This window comes from Boleophthalmus pectinirostris, unplaced genomic scaffold (assembly GCF_026225935.1).
Source record: "Boleophthalmus pectinirostris isolate CB_2022bp ecotype Guang Dong unplaced genomic scaffold, ASM2622593v1 HiC_scaffold_9, whole genome shotgun sequence".
Classification (NCBI taxonomy): Eukaryota; Metazoa; Chordata; class Actinopteri; order Gobiiformes; family Gobiidae; genus Boleophthalmus; species Boleophthalmus pectinirostris.
Window position 1 is genome coordinate 829,267 of NW_026571541.1, and position 18,545 is coordinate 847,811.

Below are 18,545 nucleotides of genomic sequence, written 5' to 3' on the forward strand. Positions count from 1 at the left end.
CCTCATTATTCACCACAATGAGTTTGCAAGAGCTTTTCACAACACTGAAAGAACAAAGCAGAGTTTTGGTGTTAAGATAATACTGTTTTTATTGTTACTACTACTACAACAAATGCAACACCAGCTACTATCTTTACTTAAAAAATATAATACAACAACAACTAGCATGCTAACAACACACTTCCTGGTTCACATACTCTAAAATGCCACATAATTAGATGGAAATAGCACACAGTGAGCTCATTTCTGCATGATGTTCAGCAAAAAAACAATTTACAGCGGTCCAATGTGTTTCTGGATGAGGTGGAACTCAGCCTTGTCAAAGAGTTTAAATACCTGGACTGACGTTGGACCCGACATTGACATTTAAGAAACACATTAAGAGTCTTACAAAAACTGTTAATTTTAGACAAGCAAGATCTTTTATGACTCTATATGCGGCACGAATGTTTTTACACTCCATGATTCTGTCTCACATAAGTTCTGCATAACCACATGGTCACTCACTGCTGGCACAAAACTCAAACCCGTCAAATCACTTTTTAAAAAAGTCATAAAAATATTGGACAAGAAACCATTCTCATTTCACCACTGCACTATTTTAGATAAGTACAATCTGCTTAATTTTAATAATTTTATTGGTTTTAAATATGGATGTTTTATCTATAAAGTTTTGCATGGACTTGCCCCCTCCTCCTTTACAGGATTTTATGAAAGTAAAGACCTTCAGTGGGAACTAAGGCCACAGTCCGGGGGAACTGTGAGCTCCACACAGACGCTCCACATTCAGACAAAGTGTGTCTCAGTCAGAGGCACAACATTTTGGAACAGTCTGTCACTATCAAAAAGAGAAACTCCAACACTGGACACGTTCAAGTCCTACTTGAAACAGTGGCTAAAGAAAAAAACAGACTTGTGGATAATTTTAGTGTGTGTTTGTTACTTGTTTTTGTTTTGTTTAAGTTTGTGGTGTTTCCTGCCGAGGGATGACAGATGGAAATGAGCATTCTTGCTATAATCTGTCATATTTACACCACAGTGTTGTAGATGTTCATTAATATGCACTGTCCCTATTAAATAAATAAATAAATATATATCTATTTTTTTATAGTCATTATAGTATTAAGTATTTGTATCAATAATCATGACTATATTTTTGTATTTGAGTAAACACAAGGTTAAAGATGTTGTACCTGATTTGTTTTGTTTTGTATTTTGTTTTCCATGTATCTGAGCAAAATATCTCTTGTCCCAGTAAAAATATTGTATAAGCAAATCTTGAGTTCAAAATAAGTCAAATGTGTACTCTTCAAGTCATAATAAAGCGTTTTAATTGTCCGAGTATCAGGAAGTGCACAATTAGCATGCTAGCTTGTGTTAGCATCACCTTGACACCAAACCACTCCACTCTGACCTCTGAGAGTTGTGAAAAGTGCTTATAAACTCATCATGGTGAATAATGCGGATGCTCTGAAAGCATAAGGCAGAGACGCCCGATATGTGGATCACTAAAGTAGTGTGGGGAGATCAAAGTGTCGTACAGTACTCAAGACGGTCTTGGTCTCGAGACCGGCAGAGAGAAAGCTTCTTTATGGTCTTGGTCTCATCTTGTACCCTTGTGTACCAGCGTGTATCACAGGGCAGGTTAATCCTCCCTTAAAACATCCTAGATTTACATTACAGTGTTGGCACAGAGCAGACCTACAGCGCAGACCAGACCTACTGCAACACGTGGTTGAACTTTGCCTAATAAAAGTGCACAAAAGCATTGGTATTTGTCACGACATGCGTTTGCTAAATGTGCAGAGGCTAAATCCCACTGCAAAACCAGTACGAGAATGTAACTCCAGTTAGAAACTTGAAAAAAAAAGGTTTAAAAATCCTACCCACTTTCTTCTCTTTCTTCACAGTTTTGTGTAAAGGGCCAGTGGAAGTTCTCTTAAAGAAGGGCTTCTCAAATTGTGGGTGAGGGTCCAGAAAACTGGCGCAGAACAGTTTGCTTGGCTTTGTAGTAGGCTTTGTAGTCATTTTAATTGGGTCATTTTATAAGTTGCTCACATGCTGACAATGTGGGGGCCCCTGGCATAAGGTAAATGAGAAACTTTGTCTTAAGACAAATCATACTTTTTCAAACCTTCATAAACTTCTCCAGTCTCGTTTTTGTTGTGTTAAAATCAGTTATTGGATGTATTTGGCGTTGTGTGTGCGCGGGGCATGTGGTGTTTTTGCATCATTCATCTGGTCCCTCCCACCTGGATGAATGGACATGTTGTTACCATGGTGACCGTCCCTCTGGTGTCACCCGTGTCCAGAGCCGATTCCAACAGAGACGCACATGGACCACGTCTCATTCCTCTAAAAAAATATTTCTTCAAATCTCTGTACTCTTTGATTATTTTAGAGGTGCACAAGAGACACTCGAACATTCAAAAAATAAGAACTATTTTCACATTTGATTTTCAGTTTGCAGTTCAGATTTTAAGCCTGTCTATGAGATTTAATATTTGAGAGAACAGAGAAGAGAGATGAGCTGCTAAACTAAGACAAGAACCTCAAGCATTTCAGAACATGTTTATAGAAGTCTAAAGGACAGGGTTTGAAGCTTTTACACAGAATAAGACACCAAGGAGACACAGGGAGGGCATCTGACACACAGGGACATGTGTGTCAGCATATTTGTAGACCTCTACAATACTGTGTTATCAGGTTTTACACAGAATAAGGTGATAAAATACCTAAAACATGGACAACAGACAAAGTTCTCCAGCTAAGGTAGACTTAACCAAGACCAGCTCAAGATCTGGAGATGGTTTTAGGACTTAACCCCGAGACAGTGAAGAATCAAATGTCAAATGCAGATGAAGAACTTCCTTATGGAAAGTTACTGATATAGACGATGATGAAACAGAAAACACACACCAAAGTTCTTGTAAAGGTGCAAATGCAAGGAACAGCAAAATAAAAGTGAAAAATGCACACTCAGATGGTTGATGTCCAAAAGCTTTTTAATTTTTTATTTATTTTTTTTTACGTCAGAAAGCCTTTGTCAATTTTTTTTTTTTTTTTTTTTTTTTTTAGTAAAAAAAAAAAAAAAAAAAAAAAGCTTTTGGACATCGGCTATCTGAGTGTGCTATGCATTTTTTTATTATTTTTTTTAGTTCAACTTATTTCAAAATCTTATGCTCCATTTTGAGGACATTTTAAAAACAATAGTTTAAGACACATTCCCAGTTTTTTTTTTTCTTTTTTCTTTTTCTTTTTCTTTCTTCTTTCTTTTCTTTTTTTTTTTCTAATATTATTAACAGATTTGGGATACTTTTTTTTTTTTGTGTTTGTTGCACTGAAACAGATTTGGTTTTTGAAAACACTGCTAGTAATTCTTAGCCTACAACATTATTTTTTCCCAAACGCACTTATTGTTCTTTGCAAATGAACTCTTCAGTTGTTAATTGCTACGGCAACAGTCCTAATTTCCCATCATTCTGAAATCCATGGATAGAAAATCCTGCCTGTGCACAAATCTACAACAAGAGGATTCTGGGAGTTTTAGATTCTGAAGACATGTTTTTGAGGAATGAGAATAGTCTGTATGTCCGGCTGCATGGAGGCTCTGTCTAGTGCCCCCTGCTGTTTCCCTGTGGTACTGCTGCCTATGTTTGCCTGTTCTGACTCTGGCTCTTCTCTCTGGATCTTTATTCGTTTCACTGGTCTGACCCTCTTCCCTCTCTGTGCTCTTCTCTTGTCTAACCTCCTCTCCCTCTCCTCTCCAGCCGCCCCCCAGTTCGTGGTTCGTCCCCGGGACCAGATCGTGGCTCAGGGACGCACCGCCACCTTCCCCTGCGAGACCAAAGGGAACCCCCAACCCGCCGTGTTCTGGCAGAAGGAGGGCAGCCAGGTAAGACACGCTCACTCACTGCATCTTTCTGTACAAGGACACGCACATAATGACATTTCACCTCATTTTATTATTGAAATGGCTACACAACATTTTGAATCCTTATGTGTATGATAATTAAGGATTTAACAATAACTGAAAGATTGTGATATTGTATCGTCAAAAGTCTCACAGTAAAATCGGAGGCCATCACAATATATGGAATTACAAGTCTCTGTTTAAATGAGTAGATAAGGTGATTTTAATGTCTTTCTTTGTGATTTATATTGTCTTTTGTATTCTGGAAAGCACTTTGAATTACTTTGTGCATGAACTGTGCTCTACAAATAAACTTGCCAAAGGGAACTACATAGACCATGATCCTTTGGTGTTGTTATGCAGACTACATGAAGAAGGATTTTCAAGGCTTTTCCAAGGATAAAAAAGTAGCACATTCACAGTTTTGTTTTTGCCTCCACAAAATATCTCAATAAATATCGAACCGTGAGATGCATATCGTGAAAATATTGTATCAAGGGATTTTGATATTGTTACATCCCTAATGATGAGTCTGTTTCTTCTTTTAATTTTTATTTAATTTTTTCAATAAACGATTATTAAAAGTTAGGAGTGGGTGGAAATAGAGGAACGGGACATTTTCTTACACGGTTCCCACGGTCATGGAAATCCTGGAAAAGTCATAGAAATTGAAAATGTCATATTCCATTCTTGGAAAAGTCACGGAAATTTGTAAATTCAATGAAAGTTTTGGAAAAGTCATGGAATTTTAGTATCTCTTTCACACAACTCCAGTGTTCTGTTGTGTTCTCATTAAACTATTCTGATTATTTGTGAACGTCTGCACCTTTTGTTTAAAAGAGACGACAATAAATGCACTGACATGATTTTAAATGTTCAAAACTATAATCCCAAACCATAAGGTGAGTGGAAAGAGTTCACATTTCAGATTTAGACCTAAAAGTCTGTCAGTTCTACACATGTAGGTGCTGTAAAGTCATGGAAGCTTCAACTTTAGCTCATGAAAATTTTTGAAATTTTGTCAGTGAAAAACAGTGGCATTCAGTTCACAAATGCAACAGAACAGCATTACTCACACATGAAATAAATCCAAATACAAGTCACGGAAGTCACGTAAACGGGAAACGGTCGTTATCCGTTTTTTCCATTTTTCATTTAAACACAAAATCGAAAACTGAAAAAACAAATCATTATCTGTTTTTTCATTTTGGTTTTGGAGACAAATAATGAAGAAAACGGTTGTTTTTTCGTTTTCTTATTTTTGGTTTTATATTGAAAAACAAATGAACGAATGATACACAGATTCTCATGGACTCAATCTAGTTTCTCGTCTCGTTTTGTGGAAATTGTGTCTCGCCCCATCTCTAGTGTTATTAGTTAATACCCCCCACACACACACAAACACAGACACACACAAACACACAGAAGTAAAAAAAAAAAAAAAAAAACTCTTGAAACACTATTCATGGAGATGTTCCTGCTTTACCTGAAACATTCCATTAAAGTCCATGAAGAAAACAAATGAGAATTTTCCCTCCAAAACCAGAATTCCGTCTCCACCTTTGAGCTCCATTCAAAGCCTTTTCCTCTGCACACGGCCCATTCATCTCGTTGTGCACCTGCCCCCGCGCCTGCACCCGCCCCGCCCGGACCTGCCTGGACCTGTCTGAACCTGAACCCCCCATCAGATACGCCTCGACCCGGATCACCCCGCGCGTGTCGCCCGCGGACGCGCTAAACACTGGATCCAACAGCTGTCGCAACACTTAGCCTAGCGCGTGACCTTTAGCATGCTAGCGGTGAGTCAGGAGGAATGCGCTGTTTAGATGGGGAGATGAGAGCCGCTAAATGCCACTTATTGTTACTGCACATGAAAAGGTTTCGGAGCAGGACGAGGCACGTTTTATTTTGCCGTAAACAGGCGGTGCGACGTCAGAGCGCTATTAAAGGTGAGCTAATGTTCCGAGTGCATCTTTGAGCGAGCGAGGTCAAGGACGGACTCACAGCAAAACTAGTGGATGTGAGCGGAACTGCACTTTACTTGATCGTGTGATTTGCAAAGATTAAAATATAAATGAGAGCAGAAAGAAGGAAGAGAAATCTCAAATAAAAAACTACACTTTTCTCCCAAATGAGAAAGACAAGAAGTGTAATAATCTCTACTGGACATACATTGATAGTTTCTGTGTTATGTAAGAAAAAACATATATATCAACATTTTATAATAACACATGTAATAACTGCACCTCAATTCATGATAATAAAGTATAAACAGTGTTGGGAAACAACCACATCCTGAAAATTCTTGTTTGTTCTTTTCAAATTGTCTGTTGAGCCCAAGTCTCCATGAACAGACTTTTGTTTACTGTAGAGAAGCAAAGACGAAGATCTGAACATAAAATGTTTTATCTGTTAAAAGAAAATAAAAAGCCCAGTCTTTACTTAACTAGATTAAAAATATTATTGATAGAGAAATAATTTTTGTATGAGAAATGAGAGATTTATATGAGTATGTCCACTCTACTGTCAGGTCTCATACTGTTTAGACCTGGTTTAGTCCTGGTTTAGCTCAAAATGTGAAAACAGGAACATACTGCCATGTAATCCATTTATTTTAACAAAGTAACTGTAATCCAATTACCACTCACTGAAACAGTAACTGTAACTGAATACAGTTACACATAATTTGTACTCTGATTACATAACACCGGTACATGTAATCTGTTACTCCCCAACACTGAGTATAAACAATAATAATTGATCATAATAATTGAAACCGCTTTGTTCATTATACAAACTGACCTTTAACGTCCTTGACACTGGCACCACTGTGAAATTTGAAAGAAACATCAACTTTATAACTTTGAAAATTTTGCCAATTTTAATAATCTTAAATTCTTTTTGAAGTGTCTTAACTGCGATACACCACTGTATTCAGAATTTGCCAGGACCATAAAATATTCACACAGAGTGAACACAAGAGGAGCTTCTAGTGGTGATTGTGTTGTTCCTCTGTACAGGACGACTCTGGGTCAGTCCTCGTTCTCTTCTAAAGGGGCCAGACTGTGGAAGTGTTTACCAGCTCATTTAAAATTGGAAACCAATAACAACAAATTTAAAAGGAAATTAAAATTATTGTATGTTTCCAATCAAAAATGCATCCACTGAAAATGTAGTGTATATATTTTATCTGTATGTAACTCATGTGTGTTGTATTGTCTGTTTTTATGCATGTAGTTTATATTTTTATATGAACAGGTGTTGAAAACTTGCACTTGTGCTAAAACAGCTTGTCTAATGCGATTGTGATGTCCTTAATAAACATGAATAAAATAAAAAAAATAAAATAAAATAATGAACAAACAGTTAAGGTTCAGAATCCTCTGCATTTGACCCAGACTTCAGTGCTGCTGGAGACACCTGTGAGGATCCAGGGACCATCTCCAGACCCTGAGCTAGTCTTGGTCAGGATCTTAACCCTAGACACAGGGAGAACATGCACAATCTGCAGAGAAAGGTCCAGGACCTTGTTGCTGTGAGGTGTAATGTGTGGGTGCTAACCACTGTGATACTTCATTTAGAGGTTATAATATAAATATAATCAAAGTAATTGCCACACAGTGTGTTCTCTTCTACCAAAAAAAAAGTGTTGTTCACCCCATGAGCACATTGTTCTAACATCATAAGCTTCATTTGAGCGGCGCTGAACACTATGGGATACGTCACACTCACTTAGTCCACTTCTTTATTCAGTCTATGATCCCAATCAAATAAATGCATAAATAAAATCCTAAAGTTCTTGGGTTTGATTCCCTTTAAATAGTACAGTTGTGTGCAGATTTGTATGTGTTGTGTTTGGTGATCTTGCTCCAATTTCACTCATCAACCTAAATAATGTATCAAATGCAGCAGTAGAGTTTAGACATCACTCAGTTGTCACTTTGTCACTGTATTTGTCCCAAGGGGCAGTTGAACCACTGAACAGTAAAATACAAGAACAGAAAAGCTCAAACTAAAGTCTGAGAGCAGCTCAACAGGTCGAGTCATCAAATCCAGTGTCAGGGCAGTTTGAGGAGAGAAGCCCTCAGAACAAAAGTGTCCCTCCTCTGTGTCCTGAAGCGTCACAGCAGTACCCAAGGACAACCAGGTACAATATGCGTATATATATATATATATATATATATATATATATATATATATATATATATATATATATATATATATTGCGTTGTTTCACTTAAAAGGACAGTGCCTTTAAACGATGATCAAATCTCATCTTTTAAATTGAAATGTGTTTAAGATGTTAAACTATTATAAATGCCTTTGACTGCATCTGTTGATTTAAAACAACTACTAACAATTACAGTTATCACTCCACTTAATAAAGAAGAACAAAATCTATATTCATTTAAAAAAGCAATTACCTTAATGTCTGAATTATTAAATGAAGTCTTTAAAATGAAATTGATTTTAGATATGGCCCAAAATAAAAGTCATTAAGTGATTATTAATTTGAGATTTTTTTAACCTCATTAATCGAGCAACTTTACAACAAATAGACAATTCGAGAAAGACATTTGAGAAAAAAACAAACATGATAACAGAAGAAACACATCATTTCTCCTCTTTTTCCTGATCAAAACATAAGAGTTCAGTCAAATATTGCATAAAGCTCAGACGTGTGTGATATCTGTGTGTGTCATGTGTCATATCTGTGTGTGTCGTGTGTGATATCTGTGTGCGTCGTGTGTCATATGTGTGTGTCGTGTGTGATATCTGTGTGTGTTGTGTGTCGTGTGTGTCGTGTGTGATATCTGTGTGTGTCGTGTGTGTTGTGTGTGATATCTGTGTGTGTCATGTGTGATATCTGTGTGTGTCATGTGTGATATCTGTGTGTGTCATGTGTGATATCTGTGTGTGTCATGTGTGATATCTGTGTGTGTGTGTGTGATATCTGTGTGTGTCGTGTATCATATGTGTGTGTCGTGTGTCATATGTGTGTGTTGTGTGTGATATCTGTGTGTGTTGTGTGTGATATCTGTGTGTGTCATGTGTCATATGTGTGGATGATCTGGGTTTGGAGTTTCACACACGTGTCCTTGCTCTTAACAGCTCCGTCTCCTCTGACTTTAAAAGCCGCCTTGGTTTCATTTGTTTGACTGAAAACATATTACCGTAATTAAACGCAGTAATTAAACCTCGGAATGGGTCCTTTTTGTCTGCGCCACTCCGGGATAATGGACATCTCCTCCGCCTGATACGTGTCGCCTGATATGTGTCGGCTAATTAGAAAAACAACATAATGCGCTACATTAAAGTCGTTAGTGCTAATCAAGCGGGGGCTAATGTATCTGCTCCCCGCGGGAACATTTGAGGGACAAAGTGAACAAAGAGAGAGGAGAGGAGGCGCACCAAACATGTGTCTGTGTGCGTCTCGTGTGTGATGAATGTGTGTTTGGGCACATACATGAGCGACCACTGCTGATAGATGCTCGGCTTTATTGTGTTGTTACTAAAGACAATACAGCAGCGTGTAGTGGGTTCGATGACAAAAGCAATGTGTCTGCTGGGAAACTGGTTATCCACGGGGTTTAGAGCGCTGAAAAATGGCAATTCAAAACAAAATATATACTTAAAATGGATAAAAAGTGCTCAAAATGGCGCCTTAAGTCAAGAAACCAACTACCGTATTTTTCTAACTATAAATTGCACCAAACTATAAGTCACATTTTTTGGGGGAAATGTATTTTATAAAATCAGAGAACAGGAACCAACATTTCCCATTCTAAGTCAAGTTCTAGTAAAAACAATAGAAGAGAGAACAACAGACTGTTAACGTCACATATGAACAATTCTTCAGATAAATATGGGTCTGGTCAAGTGGTAACGGAGGGAAACAGGGGCAGATTTTTGACATTCAAATGTCTCTTATTCAGAAACTATTCAGGACTATTGAAATAAGTAAAGTATCAGAATGTAGGAAAGAGTTACACTCCAACAGGGTCAAGTTAAACCTGTGATATTCTTTCAAGTTGTTGACAAAAAATTTAAAAACTCATGTCGGTAACAGAGGGAATGAAATATGCAGCACTTTTTGGGCAATAAATCCAAACAGTGATAACTCTTGGTTCTCACTTCCATATCCTTAACAAACTGGTTTGAATATTTGCTTCATATAGTTTTCTACCATATGGTACAAGATTAGGTTGAAAAACCTCTTACTTTTTGACTCATGAGATTTTTTATTAAGAAAGGTCATGGTAACGGAGGGAAAAGTAACGGAGGGAAAATTGTACAAACAAGTAGAAGGTGCAGGATTTTACATCATTTGTCAACTTTTTAAGTTTAATATTACTTCAAAATGAAAGGAAACTATTTCTAAAAAAAATATGTCAGTCCTTTCAAGTAAATTTTTATCATTTTAAATACTTTATTTTTATTTTTATCATGTACCTTCATCAACAGTTCAAAGATGGAATAACACAAGATATGATGAAATACATCCATTTATTTACATGATTTGCAGGTCTTTGAAATTTGGGAAATAATTTTTGTTCCATGTTTCATACATGGTCTGTTTAAAACATATGAAACTTTAGAACCAAAAATGGTACAGAAAAAAGGTCAACAGTTTCATAAACTAGAGTACATATGTATCTGTTGAAAACATTTTTATATCAGATGCATTTACTTGAATTTTTGGCCTTGCTGTTTACTTCTGCTTGACTGGGCCCCTATAACATAAACAACAGAACAGAACAAGTTTACCAAACTCTCCATCTCACTCCAAATCACTAAATCCATTCAATTCTTCATCCTCGGTGTCACTTCTGAACAACAAGGATGGTTTCGGTGTCACTGGAGTCACTTAAATGTTAAATTGTTCAGTGGTGCAGAAGTAATGGTGCGATCGACTGACATGATACAGACAGAACAGAGACTCTTTCTGCAGGAGACATGTGCAGTAGAGCCAAGTGACAGTGGTACAGAAGGAACAGGAGCAGCAGATACTCACACACAAGACTAGAACCTCTCACTGCTTCAGTATGGACATTTTAATATAGAAGTCACACCAGAGTATAAGTCGCAGGAAACACCCAAGCCATGAAAAAAAGTGACTTATAGTCCAAAAAATACATTAAGTTAAAGGTCCTATATTACACAAAATGTGTTCTTGTGAGCTTGAAACCATGTTATAATATTGTTATCTCATCATAAACATACCTGCAGTTGTGTTTTCTTCCACCTTGTGATGTCATGTTGTGGTACTTTTCATAATAAATGACATCTACATTTTAACTTTTGTAGATTGGCAATTCTAGAGCTGAAATGATCCAAATGGTTTTAGTGAAGGTGCATGGAGTTAAAAACACAGTGGAGCACTTCCTGTCCACCACATGACATCACAAAGTGGAGTATAGTATTTCTGATTGAGAGAACATCTCAGCCTAAATCTGCAGGTTTGTGTGTTAAACATGTGTGAATGAAACAAAACACAACTCCAGGTCTCTTAACAGAAAGTTACCTTCACTGCAAAATGTACAAGTGGGCAAGGTACAAACTCAAGGCACTCCGACTGAATATATTACAAGTCCTTTATTACATGAAGGGACACCAATGCATTTTGACCAACACACGTGCCATTAAATACAATGAATTATCAAGCACATGACCACATCACATGACCGCAGGAAAAAAGACAACAAACGAAACAAAAAAGTTTGGCCGACCATGAGGAATATATACTGTAGGTGATGAGCAGACCCACCGAACAGCAGCGAGATAAACAGGACATGTTGGAGATCAGTAGGTGTGTCCATCACATATGCAATAATTAAAATACAATTAGATACCAAAAGTCGAAAACATCAAGTACAGTAAAGAATTGCCAAGAAAGTTCAGTTTCAGAGGAACATTCACAACAACTCCAGGTCTGTTTGCAATGAGGAAAAGTCCATGTATCAATTGTTCATTCGTTTTTCAAAATAAAACCAAAAATAAGAAAACGAAAAAACAACTATTTTCTTCATTGTCTCCAAAACCAGAATGAAAAAACTGATAATGACTGATGATGTTTTTATCAGTTTTCGATTTTGTGTTTAAATGAAAAATGACTTAAACTGAGATGCCGGACTGAACCAGGACTGAACCAGGACTATACTGGTCTCAGTCCCGGTGTCAGTTATGGTCTGGTCCCGGTCTGGTCCCGGTCTGGTCCCGGTCTGGTCCTGGTCTCAGTTCTGGTCTTGGTCCTGGTATAATCCTGGTCTCAGTCCTGGTTTAGACCTGGTTCAGTCCTGGTTCAGTCCAGCATTGCAGTTTAAGTCACAGAAATGGGAAACAGACGTTATTCATTTAAACACAAAATCGAAAACTGAAAAAAACCCAGAATCGTTCTTATTCTTGGTTTTATTTTGAAAAACACATATTAGGAAACTACATTAGAACATCGATCAGAAAATAATGCAGTATTGGCCCTTTAAACAGACCGAGTGGCTGTACTTGTACTCAAAGAAAGATTCAGTAATAGTTTTGCCAAAGCACTCGGTGTCAGTGGTTGAGCGTAATTTCCCGTTTACATTTGGACTGGATCAGATCTGAATTATTGACTTCTTAAAGTACTCTGAAAAATCAACGTTTTGGAACTTTCTACCATGTTATAACATTGTCCACTCATCAAAAACATCCCTGAAGAGGTTTCAGATGTCCTCCATGCATGTTTGAGTATTTTATCAGTCTCTCTTGGGCCCAATTCAAACCCACCGCACTATTGGCTCTGAGATTCTTTCCAAAGCTCTGCCCACAAGTCTTCAATTCTCCATAAATAGACAAAAGCATATCAAACAAAGCAGTACAACTTCACAAACCTGATGTGATGTGCAGTAGTTTTATTAGCGGGATGCACGCTGATTGTGTTGTGATGATGCTCTGAAGGGGGAGTGACTTGGCAGCAAAGAGCAAAGGGAGGGGTGTCTCAGAGTGTAAAAAAATAAACTAGTACTTATAAACAATGTTAATACATGTTGTCAGTGAATACAGCAGTTTCAGAACATTAAAAGTTGGTAAACTTTTAAATATATTATGTGTTACAGTCAGTGTTGGGGAGTAACTGATTACATGTACCAGAGTTATGTAATCAGAGTATAAATTATGAGTAACTGTATTCAGTTACAGTTACTGTTTAAGTGACTGGTAATTAGATTACAGTTACTTGGTTGAAATAAATGGATTACACAGAGGTATTTTCCTGTTTTCACATTTTGGGCTATTCCCTTTTTTTTTTCTGTTTGGTAATTCCACTCATTGTCAGACACTAAACCTGGACTAAACCTGGACTAAACCTGGACTAAACCAAGTCTAAACCAGAACTAAACCAGGACTAAACCAGGACTAAACAAGGACTAAACCAGAACTAAACCAGGACTAAACCAGGTCTAAAACAGGATTTAAAAGGACTAAATCATGCTGCACAAACCGTGTCTCCTCGTCTTCTATCAATAATATTTTAAGTATGGTTCAGTAAAGTCTGGGCTTTTCATTGTTTTTTCGCAGACAAAACATCTTACGTGAAGATATCCGAGTCTTTGCTTCTCTACAGAAAATCAAGTAATCCAAAGTATTCAGATTACATTACTCACTTTAAGTAATTTAATGGATTACATTACAAACTACATTTTGGGGTATGTAATCTGTAATCTGTAGGGGAATACATTTTAAAAGTCACCTTCCCAACACTGGTTACAGTTAATACCACATTTTTAAATATATGAGCCAGATTTAAACGTATGTTTTTATGACAAATGACTTTAATGCAAACACATTTTAGTGAGTCTTTTTATTTGAACCCTAAGTGAAAGAAAACATACACATAACTGCAAACTGTAGGAGTCATCCCCACCAGATTTGGACCATCATATCCTGCTGCCTCCTGCCTGCTGTTCTCAGATGACCTCTGACCTCTGACCTGTTCTGAGTTAGTTTAGGTTACAAATACAAGAGAAGTGTGTTGAAATATTCATGGTGAATATAAATATAGAAGGATATAACTGTCATTTGGTGTCACTTTTTAGAATCGCTGCACACAACATTCATGTAAAATTAGACGTGGCACAGTTCATTCTGAAAGACTTCTTCTAAAATGGCCGAGGGGTATTATACAAAATCGATTTCCTGAGCTTTCTACCATGTTATAACTCCACGTTCTCATCTGACCTTTGCCCTCTGCCCTCTGTCCACAGAACCTGCTCTTCCCAAACCAGCCTCCTCAGCCCAACAGTCGTTTCTCGGTGTCTCCCGGAGGAGACCTGACCATCTCCAGTGTCCAGCGCTCGGACGCGGGCTTCTACATCTGCCAGGCCCTCACCGTGGCGGGGTCCATCCTGGCCAAGGCCCAGCTGGAGGTCACAGACGGTGAGGAGCAGGGAGCATGTTCATGAGATGTTTTTCAATGGTTCCTTAATGTGAACTGTTGAAACTGAATCTTTGTGTTTCTAATTTGTCTGCATATTTACACTGATTAACTCTGAACCAACACAAGAATCAGCACAGAAGCAAACGACAACATGAGTGAGAGCTGTGTGCAAAAAACATATTTGGCATGTTTGTTTTTATTTTAAATGATTAGTATTGTATTGGAACTTCTTTTTATATATATTGCACATTGTTCCAAAGGGTTAACTCACTCCCACTCTCAGTTTGAACAAAGCTGAGCCTTGGTCATTTCTCTGTGGTCCATTTGTTTATAAAATGAGTAAAGCCAAAACACTGGCTTCTGTCACACTTAGTAAAAGAGCCAGTCTTTTGAACGGCTCTTTGAAAGGAACAGAGCCAAAAGATTCGGATCCAATAAAAGAGCCAAAAGTCACATTACTAGTGGAGGACACAAGCCACTCTGTGTTCACGATCTCACATGGTCCAGTGTGTTTGAAGCTACTACAATATTGTGACCAAATCAGTTAGGAAAGTCTATATTTGATCCTCACACAAACCACTAACAGGGTTTGAACAAGCGTCCAACAGGAAATCCATAACAAAAACAATTGATTTAGACAAATATAGATCTAAACTGCTGGTCAAAAGTTTTAGAACCAGTTTTTTTTTTTTTGTTTGTTTGTTTTACTGAAAGTTTATTGTGTCATTGCATTGTGACATGAAAGCATAGAACTAATAAGTGAGTAAAAAAAAACAAAAAAAAACAATAATAATAAATAATAAAAATAAATATTATAATAATAATAATAATAATAATAATAGAATCAGTTTATAGACCAAAATATATTCTAAACTTTTGACTCATCAAAGTGTCCACCTTTGGCAGATAGAACAGCTGAACACACTCATGGCTCGTTCTTTTTACAATAGAAGTAATGTAAAAAAGTACAGATACCTTCTTCCAAATGTAGTGAAACAAAAGTAAAAAGTATCCACTGAAAATGTACTCAAGTAAAGTACAGACTTCTACGTAAGTGCAGTACTTTCCTATTCTTTATTCAATACGATCCACCACTGATAATTACACAGTTTTAAAAGGACACTACCGGGCAAAAGTTTTAGAACACCACACTTTTTCATTTTTTTTTACTGTTTTCTGTTTACTATTGACCAAAATATATTCTAAACTTTTGACTCATCAGAGTGTTCACCTTTGGCAGATAGAACAGCTGAACACACTCGTGGCTCGTTCTTTTTACAATAGAAATCAAATATTGTTGAGAAAGTTCTTCCCAAGTCTGTTGCAGAAGTTTCCATAAATGTGTGGCACTTGTAGGTTGCTTCACTCTTCTGTCCAGTTCATCCCAAACCAGCTCCATGGGGTTTAATTCTGGACACTGTGCTGCTGCTGGACACTCCAGGTTTTCAAGCTTTATCATCTTGTTCTTTTTTCCTGAGGTAGTTTTGGCAGAACTTGGACTTGTGTTTTGTTCTTTTATCTCTTTTTCAACCTCTGTCTGTTCAGTTATTTCCTTTTGTGCCATTTCAGGCTCTTCATTGGACTTGCATGACTTGAATTGCAATAAATAACTGGAAAAATGAGGGTGTTCTAAAACATTTGACCTGTAGTGTATGTTTTATATACCAGGCATCAGTGTTGTCGCGATACAATCATTTCGCAACTCAATTTTGATACTTCTACATATTCAATACTGATCCCGATACCACATTTAAAATAAAAAAGACTCATAAATAGTAATAAAATACTAGTCCATGTGCTCTTATACTTGTTCTAATACAGCTCAAGATCATTCTAAAGACATTCAGGAAAGACTTTGTTAGTTTTAATAACTGCAAATAGTAAGTATTAAGTATGAGTTCTGATACTAGTTGTAGGATCTGTAGTAGTAGAATTGATTTACGATACTTTTGGCAACTCAACACTCAATGTGAGACCAAAAAATTCTCATGCAAATCATAATTTAGAAGCCTTCATAAGTTCTTGGCGTCCTTGGTCCTTCTTCCCATCTCCAGCGCCACGTCCTTCAAACCTCCAACATTTTACAAAAGCGATTCTTCCCTCTTTACACTTTTAAATCACATCTTTCCTTTTACGAGCTCTCTCACACTGAACGCCCACACTCCCTAATTCCATTTCTCCTCTCACAAGTGCCAGAACCTCAAGCTCCGCTCTGTCCCTGACCTCCAAGCGCTGGCTGTTTTTCTCGCCGCACAATTTAATTAAAATTTCCTACATTTTCTGGCATGGCGGCTGGAATAAAGCAGCGGTCGCCCTTGTATTTTTTATATATTTTTTATTCACGATGGAGAGAATGTCCGTACAGAAGGAGGAGGAAGGAGTGATTGAGTGGAGCGGTGACAGGAGATGAAATATGGGCCGGCGCTGGTGTTGGGAGGCCATCGAATACTACGTGGGGGGTATACACACACATCCACACACACGTAATAGGTCCCATATCACACAGGATTGACTCTTGTGAGCTTTAAGACGTGTTATAATGTTTCCTCCTCAAAAACAAACCTGGAATTGTGTTTTGCTCGAAATGCTCGGTTCCACCTTGTGATGTCATGGAGCAGGAGTTTGACCTTTTACTTTTAGTTCAGTAGAGACTGGCATTTCCAGGGCTGAAATGATCCAAATGATTGAGTTGGAGCACTTCCTGTATTACCTCATGACATCACAAGGTGGAACAGAGTGTTTTCTGTCTGAGAGAGTTGTTGGTTAGAGTGTGGTAGTTGTTCATGTAGTACTGGTAGTACTTTTGGTCTACAGTAGTAGTTGTGGACCTAGTTGTAGTGGTATTAGTAATAGTGGTAGTGGTAGTAGTAGTAGTAATAGTAGTAGAAACAATGGTAGTGGTAGTAATAGACATGTAGTTACCGTAATAGCAGTGGCAGTAGTGGTACTACTACTACTACTAGTAGTAGTATAGTAGTATAGTAGTATAGTAGTATAGTAGTAGTAGTAGTATAGTAGTAGTAGTAGTAGTAGTAGTAGTATAGTAGTCTAGTAGTATAGTTGTATAGTAGTAGTAGTAGTAGTAGCAGTAGTAGTAGTAGTAGTAGTAGTGGTTGTTGTTGTAGTAGTAGTAGTTGTTGTTGTAGTAGTAGTAGTGTGTAGTGGTTGTTGTTGTAGTAGTAGTAGCAGAAGTAGTGGTAATAGTTGTAGACATGTTGTAGTTAAAGTAGTAGTAATTGTGGTAATTGTTGTTGTAGTATTGATAGTAGTAGTGTTATTAATTAAATAATTAATAATAATTAAATTACCACAATTACTACTACTAGTAGTAGTAGTAGTAGTAGTAGTAGTAGTAATTGTGGTAATAGTTGTCATAGTATTGATAGTAGTAGTAGTAGTTGTTGTTGTAGTAGCTGCGGAAGTAGTGGTAATAGTTGTAGATATGTTGTAGTTATAGTAGTCGTAATTGTGGTAATAGTTGTCATAGTACTGACAATAGTAGAAATAGCAGTAGTAGCAGGAGTAGTAACAGTAGTAGTAATGGTAGAAATAGCAGTAGTAGCAGGAGTAGTAACAGTAGTAGTAATGGTAATAGTCGCAGACATGGTGTAGTTATTATAGTAGTAATTGTTGTCATAGTATGGGTAGTAGTAGTAGTAGTAGTAGTTGTTGTTGTTGTTGTAGACATGTTGTATTTATGGTAGTAGTAATTGTGGTAGTTGTGTGTCATAGTATTGATAGTAGTAGTAATAGTAGCATTAGTAGTAGTAGTAGTAGTCGTAGTAGTAGTAGTAGTAGTAGTAGTAGTAGTAGTAGTAGTAGTAGTAGTAGTAGTAGTAGTAGTAGTAAATCTAAAATCACTTGTTGCTGCCAGTTATCATTACAAACTTGGAATAGTGAGCTTTTTTAAAATGTAATGTTTGTGCATTTATCGTAATAGTAGTTATAATCTAGTAGTAGAAGAAGTAGTAGTAATAGTAGTAATAGTAGTAGGAGTAGAGGCTAAACATGATGAAATGGAGTAAAGTTTACAAAAGTACTGTCCTCAGATCACAGTAACAGGTGTGTGGTTGTTAGCACATACATAGTTGAAATATCTGGTGTATGTTTGGTCCATGTTTGTGGTTGGTGGTACTGCCCGCTCCGTCTGTGGAGGGAGGGAGTGCAGGGGCCAGCCGGAGATCAGGGTCACACCTGCCGCCACTGCCGCCGCCGGGTGAT

At 37.3% G+C, this 18,545-nt stretch overlaps 1 protein-coding gene across 1 annotated transcript in view; it reads left to right on the plus strand.

Moving 5' to 3' along the window:
- The window catches only part of robo2 (roundabout, axon guidance receptor, homolog 2 (Drosophila)), a 423,708-nt gene that overhangs the window by 269,871 nt on the left and 135,292 nt on the right, over nucleotides 1-18,545 (plus strand). Inside the window, exons 8-9 of the mRNA XM_055147808.1 lie at nucleotides 3,771-3,895; nucleotides 14,152-14,323. Of these exons, the coding sequence (XP_055003783.1) occupies nucleotides 3,771-3,895; nucleotides 14,152-14,323 (297 nt within the window). The remainder of the gene's footprint in view (nucleotides 1-3,770; nucleotides 3,896-14,151; nucleotides 14,324-18,545) is intronic.